General features: G+C 37.9%; 1 protein-coding gene across 1 annotated transcript in view; it reads right to left on the bottom strand.

Annotated features, from left to right (window-relative positions):
- baiap2l1b (BAR/IMD domain containing adaptor protein 2 like 1b) overlaps positions 1 to 23718 on the bottom strand; it is a 71058-nt gene that overhangs the window by 11192 nt on the left and 36148 nt on the right. Inside the window, exons 7-12 of the mRNA XM_051888692.1 lie at positions 14975 to 15127; positions 11963 to 12118; positions 11759 to 11861; positions 11177 to 11390; positions 3661 to 3720; positions 765 to 933 (exon numbers count right to left, since the gene is read on the bottom strand). Of these exons, the coding sequence (XP_051744652.1) occupies positions 765 to 933; positions 3661 to 3720; positions 11177 to 11390; positions 11759 to 11861; positions 11963 to 12118; positions 14975 to 15127 (855 nt within the window). The remainder of the gene's footprint in view (positions 1 to 764; positions 934 to 3660; positions 3721 to 11176; positions 11391 to 11758; positions 11862 to 11962; positions 12119 to 14974; positions 15128 to 23718) is intronic.

Raw genomic sequence — 23718 nt, 5'->3', positions numbered from 1 at the left:
GAATTTCCAGCAAAAATAAGTGAATTGCATTACTCATACTGTCCTATCTCCCACTCCTATTACAATTTGTAATTTGATCTGTCAGCTCAACGACTCAGTCTCATGAGGTTGAACAGTGTGCACTTATAAGTGAATCCTATTTAGCTTTTTAGGCAGAAATCAAATATGCTACAATAAACTGTGAGATTTGGTGGGTTTGAAAGGGTAGATTTTTTTAATTCACTGTTGTCACTAAGGTGACACTCGTCTATGTGAGCAGTTTGCATTTAGCTTTGCTCCACCGGAAATCCTCTTTAAAGTGATCCTGATCCTCTGATCCACTCAGACACAAGGACTACGACTGTATACACGTCACGGCACGGCCTAGACGCTGACTGAGACACATTTATACCCACACCTATACCTGAGAAGACTTCACATGAGCTTCAGTTGTTCTGGGCTAAATTAAATAAACACAGCCTATCCTATAACTAACAGCATTTGAAGCTTAAATTGGAGCTTTTTAATGCTTGCCAATGGAAAACTCACCACTATGATGCCAAGGTGTTGCTATGTGTCCTGGGAGGTTATTTACACCTCTATGATACAGTTTAATGTAAATAAATGGGCCTATTTTATCGCTTGTGAGACGGCAATCATAAGTCAAACAAAGATCAGCCATAATCTGAACAGACTCTATGAGCCTAGAGTGCATTCAGCAGCCCAAGCAGCATTCAGTTTGTGTAAAGTGGGGAGAGATGAGGAGGAAGATGAAGAAGACTGACCGAGTTCTCAGTGTATGGGGTGTATGTCTGCGTCAGACTCTTGGTGGAGTTCCTCCTGGCGGGCGGAACGCTGTAGTCCGCTGGAGGCAGATCCATTATGTTGTCCTCTGGTTCTTGATGCATGAGGTTGGCCACGCTCTTACTGCGCATCGAAGGGTTTCCAACAAAACTACAACACACAATCACGCCACCATCAGAACACTGATCCCATCCTTTATTTATTCAGCATTTATTACTCTTACAATATAATATGTAGAGATGACTGCGGTTTTGCCCACTGAGTGGCAAAAAGACTGAGCGGCAGCATTGACTTTCAGCTTGAGTGCCGCGAAAAACACACAAAACACATTCAAAAGGAGAAAAGTGAGAGTACAAATAGATTTGACAAGAAATCTGAGGTATATTTTTTACAGACTAGCGATAGCTACAGAAAAGAGAAGTAAATGGATCGCTGCAATTCACAGAAACAACTGCACTCCAGGCAGCGAAACGTGGATTTGCAGTTAGCATTTTGTGTCAGTTGAATTTTAAGGGAAAATCATACCCTATATATTGTATTGTTATATATTGTATTGACAACTCATCAATTAAATATTTACCATCTTATATTCTTATAACACTGACAAAAACTATAGTTTTAGGACTGGATGATATATAACATTGACATAAGTGATCTCCCGGATTTAGACCTACCTATATTGTATTTATATAAAGCGTTCACAGGCAAATTTGTTTATGTATTCCCCCGGTGTCGAAATCAGGCATATATAAATGTTTGGAAACATGATTCCTGGCTGCATGTTAATATCCATGGATTACTGGATCTTTGGTAAGTCGTAACAGGAACACTATCGAGTCCAACCTTTAGTTTAATCATTTGTTTTACTCGTGTTTTCGCCGTTTTCCCTATTAAATCCAGTCATGTAGCAACTCTTTTGCCACTTAGGCAGGAAAGTGACGTCAATGCATACCCTCTATAGTGAACACATAGTTACATAAGCTTTGGGTGGTATCAAGGGAAATCTGCTCAACCCCCTGAACCAGTGATTCCCAGACCATAAAACAATACACTATTCAATGCAAACTATCCTAAAACATGATGATCCCTTTTCCTCAAACAAAAAAAGTAGCTACATTAGTGTTCAAAAGTTCGGGGTTTTTGAAAGAAGCCTCTTTTGCTCACCAAAGCTGCATATATTTGATCAAAAATACGGTAAAAACAGAAATATTGTGAAATATTATTATTACAATTTAAAATATCTGATTTCTATTGTAATATATGTTAAAATGTAATTTATGATGATCTTCAGTGTCACATGATCCTTCAGAAATCATTCTGATATGATGATTTAATGCTCAAGAAACATTTCTGATTATTATCAGTGTTGAAAACAGTTGTGCTGCTTCATATTTTTTGTGGGAACTGAGATACATTTATTTTCAGGATTCTTTGATGAATAGAAAGTTTTATTTGAAACAGAAATGTTTTGTAACGCTTTAAATGTCTTTACTCTCACTTTTGATCAGTTTAATGCATCCTTGCTGAATAAAACTATTAATTTCTTACTATTAAAAAAAAAAAAAAAAAAAAAAAAAAAAACTTACTTGCTGTAACTTACAAACTGCCAAGTAAACATTTTTTAGTTAGCTTGTTTTCAGTTAGCTTATGGTTAACAATATGGTTCCTACACTTTCTTTGACAAAAATTATAGATTGTATTCACTCAGAAAATCATATCTATGAATAAATAAGTAAAAAAGAACATAACTAGACAAATGTATATTGTCTTGAAATTTCTCTGACTTTTCCAGGCCTGGAAACTACACACACAGTATTAAGATAAATGATGAGCTAGCACAGGCTGTCCAACACGTTACCATTCATAATCAGCTAACTGAATTTGGTGCACTCAGAGTTTGCTACAACACAAAAGGCTTTTTGATCAGGCATTACAGGGACCCCTCAGGGTCATAGAGGATAGGATTTCATTTGACATCAGAAAGCATCAAGTCTTGTGTTTTTCGAGCAAACATCAGCTGAGGTAGGTGCATGATCTGACCTCACACACTGTGAACAACATCAGTGGGAAAGAGCACAAGGGATTAAAAGTCTTATAAAGCAGGCCTGGGTCAGTCTGGGTAAGCCTATTTCTAGTGTTTCACTCTCTGCCGACCGCATGACAGTCGGAGAGTGTGGAAAATCTGCAACTAATGATGTTGGCCAAATAATTTAACCAACATTGAATCAAGTTCATCCAAAAATGAAAATTCTGTCATCATTTACTCACCCTCATGTTGTTCCAAACCTGTCGAACCTGTCGAACACAAAAGACGATATTTTGAAGAATGTTGGTAATCAAACATTTTCGGTTCCCATTGACTTCTATTATATTTTTGGGCCATTCAATGGAAGTCAATGGGAACTGAAACTGGTTACCAACATTCTTCAGAATACCTTCTTTTGTTTTTGAAACAACATCAGGGTGAGTAAATGACAATTTTCTTTTTTTGGGTGGACTATCCCTTTAAAGTTTTATCCCTTCAAAGCAATATTGCATTAACTCAACCAATGTTGTGAGTTTGGGTCAGGACTAACTGCTTGTTTAAGTGGATATATGGGGAGTGTTCAGGAAACCTGTTTGGAAACAATGGTTTTAGCGACACACACCACATTTTTCTCTGTCAAGCTTATTTCCCGCCTTTTGTTGATCCATGCAATAGAGAAAGAATCTAATATCAGAGGATGTGGATTTTGAGATAAAGGCTGTAATAGTTAAAATAGGGCTTGACTGCTGTGAAGCTTGTGTTTCCATCTCTTCAGAGGCGCAGCGATCAGTATCAGAGCTAATCAGGACAACAAAGAGCCGTGTTAGCGTGTGTGTGTGGTATCTGATTACCTGTTATTTACAGCTGGCTCTGTGTATGCACGACAGTAAGATGATGGAAACCAGCCCCGCCTGTAAAAACACACACAGACAACACAAATCACTTACATGGAAAAACAGAGCGGATGCTTTTATCTGGGCCTGGATAAATGTCTGTTATAATGTCCGCTCCGTGTTTACTGAACACAGTCTGGAAATTCTGGGACATAAAACACTGAGAGAAGCATTTTGAAAGCAATTTGTACATTGAGAGTTGCATTGCATTCTCAGAAAGGCAATCCAAGTGGAGGGCCGTCATCTGAACGTGAGGCGGTGTGAGGTGACAGTCGACATCAAATGCACATAGCCTGTCTTTACAGTACCAGTATTTGTCTTGGTGTGAGCGTTCTCCTCAGGACTTTATGTTCTTATAATCTGAAGGAATGTAAATATTGATAGGAAACTCAGTTATTAAAATCACCTCCACCCCTGAAAGGCATGGGGAAAGACAAATAACATCTTCGAGTTTAATGTAGACTCTGAACATACTGTAGTGGCACTACTCTCTGATCAACTGTATTATGTTAACACTGTAAACCTGCCATATAATATAATAGATTTTAATTAATTAATTTTTAATGGAACATTTCATTAAACCTTTAGACAAAATCTTAAAAAAAAAAAAAAATAGTCATTTATCATATTTGATAGGGCTGGGTATTGAGACAATTTTCACGATTCGATTCGATTACTATTCACATGCTTGCGATTTGATTCGATTCAATATCGATTATTTTGGATGTAGTATATCAGTTACAGTACATGCAAATTACATACAAATTTTCTAGAGGAAAAAAATCTCTCAACTAATGGGAGTCAGTTGGTACTACTATAATAATACTGAAGGTTAAATTAACTTATTTATATTCACACACTTAAATTACACTCAATGATGTTTTTTATTATAAATAAAGTTTAGAATTACATAATCATATTTCTACTCCAATTCGTTTTTTTGAAATATAAACATTTAAATGGTGGCTGTCATAACTGATTTATTCAAACATGCATGAAATATTGAAGAACATTAAAAATTATAATGCATATGTAACGGTGCATAGCTATATTTATCAGAATGCTGCTCTCTAGAGTTCATTTTTATAGCTGACTAATGAGTTTATGGTCACTGAATATGGTTTTTATGAGGTAAATGTGACGTTACGCGACATTGTTTACAAGCTGTTTTATTGACGTCTTTCCGAGGTTGAAGCACTGATTGAGCTATTAAAAGAGACATGATACGGATTTCAGTAAGTTGTACTGTGTATTTTAACATACCTTTAGATTTATAGTCATGTTTATTTTGTGCTGTAACTGGTATTAAAGTGGAGGAGAGGATGTTGCTGCCACTCCGTGCTGCCGCTTCTCTTTAACTGGGGCGCTAAAGCGATCTGTCACGTCACATTAAACGGTGCCAAAACGGTATTTATTTTTTGAATGTCATAATAAGATGGACGTCATTTGAAATCTGAGACCTAACCCTTCATATCAAAAGTAACAAAGCACAAAGAATATTGTGATTTATTGGATGGGAGGCGCGCTACATGTTCTGTTCATTCATCAACTGAAAACAGACTAGACTAATCGATTCTTGGGATTTAAGAATCGATATCGGTTCGTAATAATGAGAATCGATTAAAACCGAGAAAACAATATTTTTTACCCAGCCCTAATATTTGATACATCAAGTTTTTGTGGCTTATATAGTATGATATAGTGAGAATATGGAGCTCATACTCGAAGGGGAAAAAAATGGTTTGGTGCAGTTGCTGATATTTATATGTCCAAAAAGTAATACGATGAAATTCTGATAGCATGTAATGTAAATCAATGAGTTTATAACAGTATAACAGACTACTTACATAAAATGTGTATAATTTAAGTACCGAGCAATGCCAATTAACAACATGTACTTACTTCAAGGTTAGGATTATTAATTAATTATGCAAAATGTCCTGTGATTACTATAGTAAGCACATGTGTACTCAGTAAGAACATGTGTAACATAGGACGCTTTTCCACTGTGTAGTACGACTCGGCACTACACAGCTCGGCTCGCTTTACTTTTAGTTTGTTTTTCTACTGCAGTTTAGTACCGCTTCAAAGTGGGTGGGATTATAGACGGATCATTATAGTTGTGACACCTCTACTGCCGTGGATCTGCTCATCGGCTACCAACGAGAGGAACATCTGCACCTCGTTTACTGACCACGATACAGCCTTTTCTTTTTCAAGTTGCGTGCGACGGTCGTTTAAAGCACGTCGTTTAAAAAAAGTTGGGTGAACAAATGATACTGCGGTGGCTGTTACTGACTATTTAAATCTAGCGGGTTTGGTGTCTCGTGTTTCAAATAAGGTGCTACCATTATTGTTTATATTGTTATTATCTATTGATATTGTTTACCTTTTTGAAATTAGTAAAGATTTCACAGGAAAACGAAACGTGAACCTCGACCTGAAAATGTTTTTACAACTATACTAAAAGGCCTTTTACATGCTAAAAAAGTATAAACTATCAATCAGACGAAAGAAAGCATGTGGTAGATTGTGTACAAAAGTTTTTTTCAGCAAAGCTTTTTTTTTTTTTAAAAAGGTTTTAAAGCCTCTGATCAGTGAAGCTATTTAAGTTCTGAACTCTAAAAGGATCATCTGTGCTGAATTTTTAAAGAACCTACAAAACCAAATTGGTCTGAAAAACAAGCAGCTTCAAAGAACCACTTGAATCCTGAGCAGCAATGAACCACAAAAAAACCTTCATTTCTGGTGGAAATTTAGTGTAATATCTAAACATCTGAACAACTAGTCGAACATATTATATATTTTAGCACTTTTAGGTTCCATTCAACATGTTTCTTAGTGATATATTGACACTAAACACCACACTTCAATAAGAGATCTGAATAAATAGACTACAGATTATTCAAGGTCATGGGATTTAAAGTCTGTCAGTAATTGCTGTAAATTTTATGGCTTAAGGCAGTGAATTTATTACAAAAGCAATGTGTCAATAGCTGTAGCGGTGGGCCTTTGAAGACCCTATGAAATCAGAAGTGGAGTTTTGTGGCTTTAGCCCACATCTGTCAGCTTTAAGTTCATCTACATTCTAGTATACTCCTAAATGTTGACTAAACTATCTGTCATGAGATGCATTTTAAAAATACAGTCTTTCACTTACAGGCCTTCTTCCCTCGTGTTCATATTCCATGTAAAGAATGTTAATATTTGTCTATCTGTGCTTGGGTGTGTACTTTAATTCAACAGACCTGAGGAGCTTGTGAAGGAGCCATGATTCAGTGTCATAAGCTGGAAAGTTTCACCAGTGATTTTAAGCCCATTTCCTGCTTGGCATTTAAGAACACGAGAGGACATTTTAATTGACCTGGCAAATGTATTATTAATTAGAACCGTCAATCAGTCTGAAGTTTTCTTTAAATAGAAGCACTCAGTCACTTTGTCTGAACAGGTCTTCGTAGTGCTTTAAAATGCCTCATGTAGCAAATGGTGCTTGCGTGTAATTTGGCACATATTAATGGGTTGCTAGGTGACAAGTCTGACTTCATGTATCGTTCCCTATAGGGTTCAGACAAGTTTGCAGAACACCACCAACATGTATAAACAACTAAGTGAGTCACTACAGACTAACCAAAATGAGTAAATGACTGAATAATTCCGTTAACTATGAAGCTTCCCAGTTATCTGCCAAAATCATATATTATCTGCTTGTGGTGAGAAAGCAGTTCGACCCAGTGACCAACGAACCAGGCTGTATCACAATGTATGATGGTAATTATGTACATTGTGTGAAAAGCAGCAGTGTTTGTTTAGCTAATGCCTCTCAAAATGAATCATGGGTTAACCTGGATCAAAGACGAAGTGAACTGCCTAATTGAAATTTGGTCAGACAAACATATTTCTGAACAACTGTCCAAAACATATAAAAACACCATAAATGTTTAGAAGGTGTTTATCGAGTGTCTCAAAGAGATGGGCTTTAATCGCTCCATGAACAGTGCCACGCGAAGGCTAAAAAACAAATGTTTGGGATTCACTTCACAAGACTGGAAATTCAGGAGATGAAAAAAAATATACGTTTGTCAGGTGCACACTGACCAATGAGAGGACCGTTTACTCACACAGGACTTGTATTAACAAATTTTGGTCCGTTTAGAAATGTTGCCTTGTGAAAGCAAACCGAACCAAGAAGAAATTGCAACTTTGTAACAATGCTTGTTTTGGAACAAAGCAAACAACATACAGTAGAGATCGACCGATTAATAGGCTTTGCCGATTAATCGGCACCGATAACCGATTGTTCCTGCAATTGGTTATCGGCAAAAATCCATACAGATAGCCTTTCTGGTTTGCATCTGTTGCTGGAGCAGCTGAGAAAAGTCTGCTATCATTATACAGTATGAGAGCGGCCTCTAGAGGCGAAATAAAAAACTACCACTGACGCCTCATGGTGTTTGTTTTGACAGCTGAGGCTGCGAGCTTCACAGAGCGGGACATTTCAGATGCGGATTTAAAATATAGACAACGAAATGGTATGTATAAAAGACACTACCGTACGTGTTTTCATATCATTATGAAGTAATTAATTTGTTGACTAGATGCTGCATTAGTGGAAAACAGCAGTATGTTTGCAGTCACGGCTGAGAGGATGCTAACATTAGTAGTACCTCAAGCAGTTAAAAAAATGTGACAAAAACACACCCAAGTCCAACCTAAATGTTTAATGTCACGAATGTTACCATCTATTTGCATTAGTTTATATCCAGCTGGCCGCTTTTATGCATTCGTTATGCACAGAATTTGCATATTTAAAGCTAGTGACATGAGAAAGCAAAATGACATGTTCACGCAGCTGAGAGAAACATATAAACAAATCAGAAACGCATGCAAGTTGTTCTTTTTTATTGTCACTGTAATATATATTTTGTTATTTTGATTAGATAATCATCAATAGCTCTAAAATAGAAGCAAATAAAGTGTGAGTATACAGTCAAATCAAAAATTATTCAGACATTTTTTATATATTTTTTACTAGTGGGTGCAGGACACTATAGTTCATTTATGTAAGTGAGGATAGCAAAATAAACTGACATATTATACCCAAAAAGTCTTCATACAGTGGACTACCAGTAAAATTGATAAAAACCAAAAATTATTCAGACACTTTGACCTGACCATGTTTTGCTTAAGTATTATCTGACATAATTAAGATACATTTTTTTCTGACACAGTTTAACTCTGAGATCTTGTCATATTTTATTACCATTGTTTTAAACTATAGAGAATAAACTGTATTAATGAATGAAATGTTCAAGGTGTCTAAATACATTTTGGTTTGAAATTATACGTCTAATGTCAATCACATGGATATTGTGTAGATATTTCAAGATGGCCATCTGTAAGCATGACTTTGGGTTTATATGAAATGGTAACACTTTACAATAAGAGCCCATTTGTAACATTAACTAAGGTGAATAAATGTATTGTTCATTGTTAATTTCAACATTTACTAATACATTTTTACATTTTAAAGTTGTATCTCAACATTAGTTAATGAACTAACATGAATGATCAATATTTTTTATATTTAAAAAGTACTGTACATTTTCATGGTTCAGTACTGTTTTTCAATTTTTGTACTAAAGGTTCGCACTATTTTATGTCTTACGTTTGTTTTCATTCAGTATCCATTTTAAAAACTATTGGTTGATTAATCAGTTATCGGTCAGCGTTGTCCAACCTAGTTATCGTATCGGTAAAATCCACTGTCGGTCGACCTCTCATCTACAGGTCTGAAAACGCCCAAAGAATCGAAATACTGGATGTGCATCACGTATCCATCGCAGCACCCAATGCATTCACTTGTACTGCAGGGATATAAATGAGGGATTAATTGGAAGGCAAAGGAAAATCAATCTGCGAAGTTTGAACTGAAGCTTATTAGTTCTATTCCAACTTCAACTTCTTACTTGACTCTTGTGGCAAAGACACTGGCGGCTCTGAATGCATTCAGAACACACCCTGTCTGTTTTGCCATCTGGTAGCATTCTCTCAAACCAACAACATCAGTTTTTGGCAGGAATGCTGGTGTGTTCAAATCATTTTCTCTGCCATAACTGTGTTATTCTGATTACGTCTCCTCCACCTGCTGAAAGTCCTCAGGTCCGTGGGGAGATTGTGTTCTGCATCTCAGATAAGCTGCCTCCCCGTCTGCTCTCTCTAACAGGACTTCACGTGGCTTTGATTGACACCACAGTGAACTGGGTTTTCTTATTCACAGCTGGTTTGCAGACGGGTGCCAGCAGCTGTGTACACACGAGGTCTCTCCAGCTCCTGAGCCACTTCTGTACATCTGAGCTGGACTGACTGGATAGCGTTCACTAGCCAAACTTTACCTGCACATCGTTCTTAAAAACACATAGATTGTAGGGCTGGACAATTGATCGAATTTTGTTTTCAATTTTAGCCTCCGCCAATTATGAAAACAATATTATATTACAGTACCACTCAAAAGTTTGGAAACATTACTAATTTTAATGTTTTTGAAAAAAGTCTCTCATGCTCATCAAGCCTGCAATTATTTGATCAAAAATACAGAAAAAAACAGTAATATTGTGAAATAATATTACAATTTAAAATAAGTGTTTTTTATTTGAATATATTGTAAAATGTAATTTATTCCTGTGATCAAAGCTGAATTTTCAGCATCATTACTCCCGTCTTCAGTGTCACATGATCCTTCAGAAATCATTCTGATATGATTGAATAATATTTTTTTGGAACGTGTGATACTTTTTTCAGGATTCACTGATGAATAAAAGGTTAAAAAGAACAGCATTTATTCAAAATATAAATCTTTTCTAACAATATAAGCCTTTACTATCACTTCCTTGCTGAATAAAAGTATTCATTTCTTTCAAAAAAAAAAAAAAAAAAAAAAAAGACTGACCCCAAACTTTTGAACGGTAGTGTATATTGTTACAAAAGATTTCTATTTTAAATAAATGCTGATATTTTTTAACTTTTTATTCAAAGAATCCTGTAAAAAAGTATCACAGGATATAAAAAAAAAAATATATTAAGCAGCACAACTGTTTCCAACATTGATAATAAATCAGCATATTAGAATGATTTCTGAAGGATCAAGTGACACTGAAGACTGGAGTAATGATGCTGAAAATTCAGCTTTGCCATCAGAGACATAAATTATATTTTAAAGTATATTAAAATAGAAAACCATTATTTTAAATTGTAATAACTCACAAAAATGTTCATGGCTTGGTTTGATTTACAACCCAGTATGGTTTGGTTAGCCAAATTATTATTGAGTCATTATGAAGCATAGACATGTCCTCATGAACCAGATGCCCAGAATCAGAATCAGAATCTAAAAAGTGAACACAAACTGAAGTCTGACATCAAACTCCAGGCAGCTCTAGTGTGAAAACCACCTATAAATGAGACCAGCTGCACTCACTGTCTGGTTTTCTGCAGTTCTCCATACAGCCAGCCGTCCCTCTCATCAGGAATCAGCAGTGTAATGATGTCTCCTTCTTCAAAGCTCAGCAGCGTGCTGTTGTTTTCAGACTTGTGGGGGAAGATGGTGCGCACTTTGGGTCTTTTGTCTGTGAGATTGAGGCCAGTGGCCATCGACACAGACCTGGACAATCCACTGTCCTCATTGTTGTATTCTGGAGGGGAAAAGACAGACAACATGTCCTCAAAGCTTCATCTGTAATGATAAATTTGAATATAGAGGCTGAAAATTTGACATATCGGTTCTTTGAATTAAATTGCTTAATTGTGAATTTGAACAGTATATAACAATTTGTAATTCACTGCTTTTTTTTTTTTTATGTGGCATATTTCAAAGTGAAAAAGGATATTCAAAAATAACAATATTTTATTCATCAGGAATTTGTCTTAAAGACATCTGTCATAGAGTTAAGTTATGCAGAATTAGATCAGGAATGTGTTTTAGGCAAGTTACAGGGTCAAAACTGAGCGCAGAGGTAAGACTGGTAGGATAAATCTATGTAATATGTAAGGTAATGCTCACCAGGCTCTCTCTCTGGTCTGGAGGACTCCTGACTGAACATGTTGGCCAGGGGACTCGTCTGAGGCGGCAATGGAGGTGCCGGAATCATTGCATCTGAGTTGAGCTGTACGAGTACCGAAAAATGCAGGTATGAATTCATAGCACAACAGGCCCTCTGGACTCACGTATGAGAGCATTGCGTAGAGTGTGAGTTGGTGTCCTCACCCTGCTGTGGCGCTGGACTGTTGGAGACCCCTGTGGTGTGTTGGCCACTGGAGTGCGCAGACCTTCAATCATAGACATCACGCTGTCGGGGACATTGGTAGCGTCACTGCATTTGTCCTGCCAGCCGGTCAGGTTCTCTGACAGAAGCTCTCGAGCCTTCAAGAACACAAGAAGGTATCAGATCTAAGAGTTGAGAAGAGTACATGAGCAGCTGTAGTAATCATGAAGGTCTTCCAATTCTCCAGCAGAGGATGGTGAGCTTTTTGATATAAAGTTACCTTTTTAAATTTTCTTGTGTCTGAAATTGCATTCTATCAGTGTAGGCAGATGAATATAAATATGTACCTACTTTGTCACCATTAAAAAAGTATGTTCTATGAATGTGAGTAGTATAAATGCATTCTGGACTTACTACATTTGTCATAATATTGTCTTGTCCATTGGACACGCACTTCAGAATCTCACCAGAAGCAGGTCATCCAGGCACTTTTTTGCCTACTGTTTTATGAATACTGTGAATTCAAACTGGGAATACTGTGAATGCTACTCTTTTCACATGCTGTTTTTTGCATACTATACAGTAGAGAAGCATGCAATGCCAATTTGGCCATTTTCACACCTGGCTCGTTTGGAGCATTTGTTTCAGAACAAATGGTGTGTTTTCTCTTGGTTTGGTCCATTTAGGCATATATGAACACAGCAATTCAAACGGATCCACCTGAATGAGGTGGTCTCGGCCCAAATGGAAATTAAGTCTGAAGCAGTTTTTGCGGTAAGAAAGCAATCCGAACAAAAGGACCAATGAAACAAGCTGTATCATAATTCATAATGTAAATGTATTACATAAAATGTAGCAGTGTCTGATTGTGTGAGTGAGCATTTAACAGTTAAATACCAAAGACTGCCTCTTCATCTTAAATTGTCGTCTAATTGCTGTTCTCTGAAACAGGTGCATTACAAGAATGTAATTTAGCAGTTAGAGTGGGAATGAAGGCTCATATCCATTTGTAAAGGTGTGTGTAATGACAGCTACAGATAAAGCCACAATAAGCCTGGAGAGCGAACTTATCAATCCATGGATGACGCTATGAGCAGGCACACTCTGACCAATGACAGTACAGTTTAATTTCCATGTGACCTGCATAAACATTTTGGTACACTTTGAAATGTTGACATAAGTGAAAGCAAACCGAACCAAGAAAAAAAAGCAACATTGTAACAATTTAAGTCCCTGTTTTGGAAAAAAAGCCAAAAAAAAATAAGATGAAAGTACAATTTAAGAAAAAAAAAATAATAATATGAAAGTACAATTAGTTCTTGTTTATGATAATACATGTGTTAATTGTTTGTAGGGCTGTCCCCGACTAAAGATTTTCCATTGTACAGCCTATTCCACACTCAAGCGCATGCATAAAGATTTCCGCAAAGCACCGGCAAAAGTAATGATTATGAATGTGTCAGATAAAAAAAATAGCAAGGAGACATTTTAATTATTTATTAATAAACCAGTGTTTTCTGCGTCAGTGTCAGCTGCAAAGATGAAGTTGACAATGCTTACTCTCATCTCCGCAGTACAGTGAAAGCCCCTATAGAGAAAAATGCACCTTTGAAATGGATTTCATAAGTCGAGAGTATTTCTTTTTGGTTCACTTAAAAGTAGATATTTCAAGCTTTCTATAGATATATTTCTCATGTCTGTGAGGTAAGTAGCCTATACGCTGAGTTTCGGACGCTGAATTTTTGTGACGCGCTCCAGTTCATGAAGACCGAGACGGCAAAAAGCGCATCCTGTTTGTTTTCTTTGTTTTACAAAGGCACAATGTTCTATTGTTATTGTGAGTTTACACAAATAAAAGAAGACCATTTATAGTTTCAAATGATGTATTACTCTTATCTGTATGACCAAAAAAATTACAGTATTTTAAGTCGTTTCCGCTGTTATCATGGTCCCGCACCTCCATGTCTTGCAGTAAGCGTGCTATACTTTAGCTTACACACTCCGCACAAACACTTGGACATGCGCCTAATAATAGCGTACATTTATCTAGGTTAACGTTAGAGCGAGCAGTAGGCTTGCTACGATAGTCGGTGTTCAGCCGCAACACCGATTACATCACTTGCCCACCGCGGCACCACCCACACCGTCATTTTGATTTTTTATAGTGATAAAAATAATTTAGTTCAGTTAGAGAACAAACACTTAAATTAAAAACTGAACGCGTCAGCTCAATTCAGCGTGAGCCGAACAAGAGTTGCGGCACAGATCAGCAGAAGGAGTCAGATTTCACCTCACTTTACCCATTTCGCCACACTCCTGACTGACAAGATGATGAAGTGAAATGTAAAAGCGCCTATTTAAGTGAGTTTGTCATTGTACTGTTGTTTTGTTGTTGTGTTTTTCACGAAGAATAATAATGAACCCACCATTCAAGCAATTGCCGCACCTGAATTGGTACTAATTCTAAAGCGAAAGTAAAATGTGCACGGCCGCACGAGCATTCATAATGGTGCGTGTCTTACTGGCGCGGAGCAAAGCAAGTGTTTTCAGTTCATTCCATAGGAATTAATTGCAAACGCTCACTGTGCTCTGCGCCAATGGACATGCATTGTAAGAGATTTAAAAGCTTGGTGGAAAAGGAGGGGAAAATGCCCCAGTGATACCGGTATTACCGGTGTTGATTAACTGGGGGGAAAATTTCCTCACCGTCACATCCCTAGCGAGCAGCCATGTAAAGTTGCTACTACTTACACGTTTCAAATGATAAGCCATATTTGAGGTCAATGGATGATAGGTGGGATTGGGTGTATAACTGAAGTGAACACAATGTTTGGACCATTGGTGTGAACGCTAAAACAGTCATTGTTAGAGTTTTCGTTCTTGGTGTGAACAGGCCTTATTACAAAACACCATCTTTTTTGAAAAACAAACACCAAAACATATCAAACATGGCTGCGATGTTCCCTGTTCATGACATCAGTTAACTATGAGTTGTGTTGATTGAAGTAACAAACCTTGTCATGAAAAGCTGCAAACTGGAAGGAGAAACTGCAGTGCTTGTCCACCAGGAAGCAGAAGCGCCTCTTCTCCTCCAACAGAGCCTCTCGACAGCCATCGGCGATGAACTTGTGCATGTCCATCTTACGGTGAGTGACAGTTTCAAGATACTGTGGAGAACACAAAGAGAACAAGGTCGCAGGTTCTCATCAGCTGTCCGATAAGCAGCGTGTTCACGGCTTTCAAAAAAGAACAAGGCATTGTGAAGATGACATCACACTTTTTGGTGTGAGGATTGTGAAGGAACAAAGTGAACAGTGAGACTGAATACCACATTGTGATGGAAGCAAGTGTCAAGGGAGCTGCATTCATATCTCCAGTCAGTCTGACCTTTTGTTTATCAGTTAACCAGCTGTTCATCATGCACAATGAATGAATACGGTTAGAGATCATAATATAGTCTCAGTTATGATGTAAAGATGGAATTGCCAAAAAGTAAAAATAAATACTTGTGCACTTGTGCACAAGCGTAACTTAGATTTGAGAGCATCAGCTGATTTTCAGTGAATAAAGACTTACAGTTGTGGTCAGAATTATTGGCACCCTTGGTAAATATGATCAAAGATGACTGTAAAAATAAATTTGCATTGTTTATCCTTTTGATCTTTAATTCATAAAATTAGCAAAAATCTAACCTTTCATTAATGGAAAAGAATTGAAAGTGGGGAGGAAAAACAAAACAAAACAAAAAAACAAAAATCACATTATGAAATAAATGTTTTTCTCCAAAACACGTTGGCCACAATTATTGGCACCCCTAGAATTTTTTTATGAGTAAAAGTATATTCCCATTCATATTTACATTTTTTTAGCACACCAGGGTGATCATGAACATGAAATTGTCCAGCCATGACTTCCTGTCCCACAGGAGTATAAACATGTGTAAACACAAAGGCCAAATTCCCTGAACCATTCATCACAATGAGTAAAACCAAAGAATATAGTTCTGATGTGCAGCAAAAGATTGTTGAGCTTCACAAAATAGAAAGTGACTGTAAGAAAAAGCTAACACATTGAAAATCCCCATTTCCACCATCAGGGCAATAATTAAGAAGTTCCAATCAACTAAAGATGTTACAAATCTGCCTGGAAGAGGACGTGTGTCTAAATCGTCCTAATGCGCGGTGAGGAGGAGAGTTTGAGTGAACAAAGACTCTCCAAGGATCACAGCTGGAGAATTGCAGAGACTAGTTGAGTCTCGAGTCTCAGAAAGCATAAACAAAATTATCAAACAGCACCTACATCCCCACAAGTTGCTCGGGAGGGTTTCCTCTGCTCTCATCCAGAAACAATCTCCAGCATATTCAGCTGTCAGAAAAGACTGGAACTTCAAACAGGGCCGGCTTCTATGGTCAGATGAAACTAAAAAAGAGCTTCTAGGCAGCAAACCCACCAGATGGGTTTGATGCACACATGGATAAAAAGTACCCCATGCCCACGGTTAAATATACTGCTGGATCTTTAATGTTGTGGGCCTATTTTTCTGCTGGAGGTCATGATACATGGTATCATAGATTCTATCAAATACTAACAGATAAAAATCAAAACCTGACAGAAATCCAATAATGGGCTGTGGCTGGATCTTCCATCAGGACAATGATCCAAAACAAACATCAAAACCAACACAAAAATGTGTCACTGAGCACAAAATTAAGCTTCTGCCATGGCCATATCAGTCCCCTGACCCGAATCCTATAGAAAATGAGTGGAGTGAACTGAAGAGAAGAAGCACCAACATGGAGCTGGGAATCTGAAGGATCTGTCGAGATTCTGCATGAAGGAATGGTCTCTGATCTCCTGTCAGTTGTTCTCCAAACTCATCAGGCATTATAGGTGAAGACTCAGAGCTGTTATCTTGGCAAAAGGAGGTTGCGAAAAGTATTGAATAAAAGGGTGCCAATAATTGTGGCCAATTAAAACACATTTATTTCATAATGTGATTTTCCCCCACTTTCAACTCTTTTCCTTTAATGAAAGGTTAGATTTTTGCTAATTTTATGAATTAAAGATCAAAAGGATAAACAATGCAGATTTATTTTTACAGTCATCTTTGATCATATTTACCAAGGGTGCCAATAATTCTGACCACAACTGTAAATGTTGGTCTGTTCTTCACAATGCATAACTAATTATGACTGTGGTATTATTACACCTCAATGTTAAGTAAGTAGCTTGTGGAAGCTACAGGTGTATTCACATGGACACACCCTCATGCCGGCATAATGCAGGTGACGTAAGAGAGCATTCATCTCACAATGGATTAGATCAGATCTCTGCTCCTCACAGATGACACTGTGATCTCACTGATGAATAAAAGCCAAAGAACGCACCACATCCCTCCCTCCCCTCCTCCACCTCCACCTCCACTGGTTGCCATAGGAAAAAAAAGGAGATTTTGCTTTTGTTTGGTGTTACTTAGTCACTATGATTTTGCTCTCAATTATCTTTGAGCTATCTGTCCATGTCTTGTTTTGCCTGTCCGTGTGTCTCTCTTTCTTAACCACTTCATCTCCATATACTGAAGTGGAAGCTACTCTTTGGAAATCATGTTTGGGCATCTCTCCCAAAATTATAAAGACATCTGGAGCAAAGGTCAATATTACACTAGTAATTTAAAGGGGGATAGTACCATAGATGAATAGCCTGTTTTTTTTTTGTTTTTTTTTACATTTCATTACTCAAAATGAAATTGTGCTGCATTAAAATATTTTGTGACTTCACTCTTTTAAATTTATGTTGACCGCAATATGCAAATTATGAAAACATGCAAATTAGGCATAAAAAGGGGGGGGGGGGGGGGGGGGGGGGGGGGGGGGCTGTAAGGGCCTCAAAGTAAACTAGCTATTATGAAACATTTTGTATGAGCAAAAGGCATTTGAAAGACACCAGAACAATGTTAATGTAGTAGGAGGTGGTGACATTAAATTACACAAATCAAATGTTTTTAAAGTCCGTAGCCTGATGTTTTGTGAAAGTTTGCTAGATGAAGCTGAAAATATAGTGGAAAGTCATAATGGTTTAATCAAAATCATCATTTATGTCTGTAATAACTCCCCTTCATTCAAGTATTCTACACAAAACGGTAAACTCCACAGTCCCAACTCGCAGCTGGGGACCGTAATCTACACGCTACACCTGGCACGACATTTCCTGTCTGCATTAAACTTCTGGATCAATTGTTATTGAAGAGGAAGGGCCAGCCTTTTATTCTGTTGTTTTTCAAGCACAGGTACTGCTATAAATGGCAAATGAAAACAATAAAGATTGGTGGTGCAGGAAGGCGCAGAGTGGTGACTGGCCCAGGGCAACCCCTCGAAATCAAGGGAAAGGCCTGGGGCCCTTACAGCTGATCCTAATCCACTTCCTCCTTTGTGTGCCAACATTTTACAGTCAGTCTGAATCATGCGTGGTTAAACAGGCCACCACCATCCACAAATAAACCATCCACTAGACAGCAGGGCAGGGTCAGAATGGTCAACTAGTTGTCAGACAATCAATTGATTTTTTTTTAGTTTTCGAATTCTTTTAGCTTTAATAATTTTAATGGAAGTGCTTTAAATTGAATCAAATTAGAGAAGCCCTCTAAGAACCAGCTGAATTATACAGTGCATCCTAAAGACAAACTAATTGACTAGTCAGTTTTGAAAATATGTAGTTCTGAGTGTGAAGTGGACAGATTTAAAAACAAAACAAACCGTGTACACATTGAGGACAACTGCGGGTCTTTCCCTTACATATATGCATTGTGTGTCTGGCTATATCTCAAACACAGACACACAGTCTGCTCAGCTGAGATATCAGCTACATTTTCTGAAACATTAGACGAACACACACAGAGTTAAAAGCACCAGCGTATCAGTCCAGGCGAACACGTCCCAGAGAGCTGTGATGGAACCATGGGAGATGGACAGGGGCGTAAGTGTGCTATTTGTCTTGTTTATCATCACAGACCCGTGATAAAGTCTGTTGCTATGGACACCTTCATTCTCCCCCTGTGGAGGAAGGTAAAAGAAACAGAGGACATGCCACACACAGCGGAGAAGACATGAAAAACACACCATTCCTGCCTAAACGGGCAAACCTCAAAAAGACAGATGCACACTGATCACCACAGATTTTTTCCAAACCCTGGTGAGTGGCCGTGCTGCCTTCATAACCATCATGAAAGCTCATGAAACTCATTTGAACAACAACATGCCTCACAACTGATTCCTACTGAGTCTGACATTAGTATGCTGCTACATGAACAACATGATGCTCTAATAGGCATAGAAATACACAGTCAACTTACAAAAATTTGGGCAGACTAGTCTGTTTAAAAACGTGGGATCTGTAAGATTTCTTATTTGAAAGAAATTAATACTTTTATTCAACAAGGATACTTTAAATTGATCAAAAGTGACAGACATGGACATGAAATACACGAAGGGGAGCTGTCATATGTTCATCATTGATGGGAAAGCTTGCAAAAATAAATATACTTGCAAACTTGAAATACTTGCAAAAATAAATACACTTAAAACTAATTTCATGATCATTTCAAGATCATGTGACACTGATAACTGGAGTAATGATGCTAAAAATTCAGCTTTGATCACAGGAATAAATTACACTTGGAAATATATAACACAGTTCTTTTAAATTGTAATAATTTCACAATATTCCCAAAAAAGTGCATCCATCTGCTATAAAAGATAACCATACGGCTCCAGAGGGTTAATAAAGGCCTTCAGAAGCGAAACAATACATTTGTGTAAGAAAAGTATCCATATTTATAACTTTAAAAACTAAAAATAACTAGTTTCCGACAAATGGCCGTACGGCAGATTTTGTTCGTCGGCCGGCTAAGTTTTCTCAGTGTGTTCCGCACCGTCGGCTGAAGTTGGTCCTCGTCTGCTTTTTTTTGGCCAATTCGAACCGGCATCGGAGCTCGTCGGGCCATCTGATCATTCTGATTGGCTGTTCAGCTACTGCCACCTGCTGGTACGGAAAGAGGCGCAGAACGGACATACTACTTGGCCGTCGGCTGTCGGTTTTGTGTGTCAGGTCAACTTTGGACACAGACGCTGCCGACGTGAGCCAACCCCACAGTCTGCTTTCATCACCACTAGTTCGTCGGCATCGGCTTGGTGTGTTCCAGGCTAGAGGGTGAGTAAATCATGGGGTAATTTTCATTTTAGGGTGAAATATCCCTTTAAAGTCAATGCAATTAAAAATAAACCATCAAAATGGTACCATCAAAAAGTACGCAAGCCTGGCGTTCAGGAAGAGTTTATTTAGTAGGAAATGACACCAAAAGCTTGTCGAGGTCAGCAGAGACTGATTACGAGGAACAGGGGACCGTTGAAATGTCAGGATGTCAATGATGTGCTGTCTGGAACAAACAAAGGGAAGAGGTATGTCTCTTATCACAGACCCCGCTGTGACTGGCACATCCATCCATCATCGACGGGTGTGTGTGTGAGAGAGAAATCTGACAGTAAATTTCACGGTGAGGTGAGACATTAGCCACCAGGGCGCAGACGCACAGAGAAAAGTAATTAATCTCTGCAGGCTGCCCTGATGAACAGACTGTATGCAGAGAGTCTGCACTCTGGGCTGGCGACCATGAGGTGCTTATGATGAATAAACACGCCTGCCCTTTACAGATCACAAGATTAGGGTCAGATTTCACGTACAGCTGTTTGCTAGTGGACTTTATTTATACAGGGGATGGATCCTTCACTACGGTCACACCCAGACAGAGTTTATGGAGGTGTTTGTGTGGGATTTCTCCCTCATTCGAGATAAGCAACGAGAACGACTCCTTTATGAACATGTTGCATATGAACACAAGCCTGCATCTGATAATGTCGAGTGGCAGACATTCGACTGTGTGCCAGGTGTGGCAGGGTGTGGGTTTGCAGAATGCTGCTATTATTAAAATATATCTATAAAATGGACAGTTCCAGTCCTGCATGCTGATTGGTCAGTTCAACATTCCAGATAGGGCTGACACGATACCAAGATTTTATGATGACAGATACCACAGTTAATAGGCTAGTGAATACACACTGAAATATTAACTAAAAACTAACTAACTCAGTACTGCAAGGATACATGCCATTATTGATACATGGAAGTTTTTCGATTCTGAACAAAAAAATAGTTCAAGCAATGAGTGGTTTTCTCTTTTGCTTGTCAATAATTTATTTGATTATTATGACATCTTAATAGACGGTGGCAGGTCTATTAAACCATAAAAGCAGGCCTTTTACACTGTAAGACCTAAGGCTACAGCATTTGGGGGAAAAAATTATACTTGCGATTAGATTATGATATATGATAGATGGTGGAGAAATGCACCATCTGATGGGGCATTTTATATCTCAACCAACACAGGTTAACAACACCCTCTGTGTATTTCTACTCAGTATACATTTACACTCTATATTATTCAGTTTCTGAATTTAAAAAAAAAAAAAAAAAAAAAAAAATCCAGGTTTGCTGTAGGGCTGCAGAATTTGACCAAAATTTTGTGATTATATCAGTATGGCTATAAATAATAATTTTATTTTACATTTTACAACTGTAAAATAAGTGGTAATGGTAATATTTATGGCTGTCAGAATTACTTTGTTGACCCGTTTACGTTCACTAACCAACTGTGTTTACAATAATACTTGTCTAGACGGGCAGTTTGACCATGAGGTGCGTTTGACCATTCATGCGCAACCACAGGGAGCGAAAGCTCTTCATGAAGTGTGTTCATGTGCATGCAAGCATTCAAAACAAGCCTCCTGTCAGCAGGACATTGTGTGGGTACCGATTTGAAACAGAAGCAGAAATACTTGTATCGTTATATCTTTTGACATCCTTGTTCCAGTCATAAAAATAAATGGATAACACATTAACCATCAAAGACCTGTTTAGAAGTTACTGTGTATTTTAGTGTGCAGCATCCAAGACGAACTATTAACCTTAGTTCACATGTCAGGGAAGAGGTCCGCACGGGCTTTAAACTGAGGCCTGAATCCGGATCATTTGACCTGACCCGACCCCAAAATCCGTCGCTGTATCTTGCTATCATAAGCCAAGACAGCTTTGTAAGACACACAACCGCATGTAACCACTGAGCTATTCATTGGTTGAAACGACAAGATCATATCGTACAACGTTTAAATAGACAGAAACATTAAGTAGTAGAAAAGACACAGACACTATTTACATGCCATCGCGCTTCATATAGTTTGCACTCAGTCATGTAAACATTTAAATACACATATCAAATAATACAAAATGTGTATGATGTAGTGTTTTAGATGATAGTAGCCTACTCTTGACAGAGCTGATTTCTGAGAGACTCGAGAGAAACGCAGCTATTTGATTTACGAACACGCTTGGCTTGTTTCATTCATAGAGTTAACACTCATTCGTGTATCACATCATGCAAGGTTTAAAACATTTAAATATACATATCAAATGATGTAGTATTTTAGTTGACACTCTTGACAAAGCTCTGATTTCTGAGCTTTAAGACAGATTTAAGACAGCACGGCTATTTGATTTGCGGCTGCGCTCAGTTTACAGTCGTTCACTTGACACACACATTAATTTTAGAGGCTTGTGTAATTTTGTGCTATTCCCTGGGTCATTTCCCTGCATCATTTGGCACTGTAATAAGTATTCCCTCAGTAATTGTTTGCCTTATCGCCCTCATAGTTAAAGGTCTGAGTGCTGTCTGCTGTGTTGTGACCGAAAGAGCGCTGTTATTATATAAATTACAAATGTGCTCCCACTTTTGCGTGCTCTTTCGGCCACAACACCGAAGATGGCACGCAAACCTTATATAGCCTAGGCTATATAGTTTTTCTTAGTTACAGACTCAAACCCGACCCGAACCCATTCATGAAACTTTATCCTGAACCCGACCCGAAACCCACGAGTTCTTCGGGACCCGTCGGGCTCGGGTTGGGTAGCAGACCTCTAGATCAGGGGTATTCTATTAAAGTTTCAAGAGGTCCGTTCTCTAGATTTCCTTCCCAACAGAGGTCCGGAAAATACTTTTTAGGTGCATTTCCATTGGGGCAGCAGTTTGTACTTTGTAAAACAAACAAACAAAAATCCAAAATAGTCATCAAAGATGAGGATATTGGATCACGAGAGCCAAAGCAGTTGTGTCTAAGAATAAAAAATAAAAAAAATCCAGCCCAACTGGATGTGAATATTAAAAGGTAAGATCAGATGTTTTATCAAGCTATTATTATTTTTACTAGGGATATGAATTTAACGCGTTAATTAGATTAATTAATTATGGGAAAAAATAACGCATTAAAATTTTTAAACTCATTTAACGCACTTGCCAGACCTACATAGGTCATCTGACATTTCCTACAGTTGACTGATGATGAATATGAAGCAGGGCAACAACTCAATGCCTGATATAACCTAAGAATGCAGTTAGAATGTCCATAAAATTCAAGATAAAAAAGGCGAAAGGCGATCGATTTGAACCCTTTGAAGCATACGACAACACCGGTAAGATCAGAACAATCACTGCTACATTCAAATGTGCTTTCACACTTTGGCTGGCGCTGAGCCAGAGATGGATGCGCTCAGTGCTTTTCATATCACAACTATTCAGTGTTTAAACATAAAACTACATACACATTGTGCAGTTAACTATAAAGTTTACTCTGTTCTTTTCCCAGAACAGACATGA

The sequence above is a fragment of the Ctenopharyngodon idella genome, chromosome 3, assembly GCF_019924925.1.
Source record: "Ctenopharyngodon idella isolate HZGC_01 chromosome 3, HZGC01, whole genome shotgun sequence".
In the NCBI taxonomy this organism is placed as follows: domain Eukaryota; kingdom Metazoa; phylum Chordata; class Actinopteri; order Cypriniformes; family Xenocyprididae; genus Ctenopharyngodon; species Ctenopharyngodon idella.
This window is presented reverse-complemented; position numbering and strand designations above follow the sequence as displayed.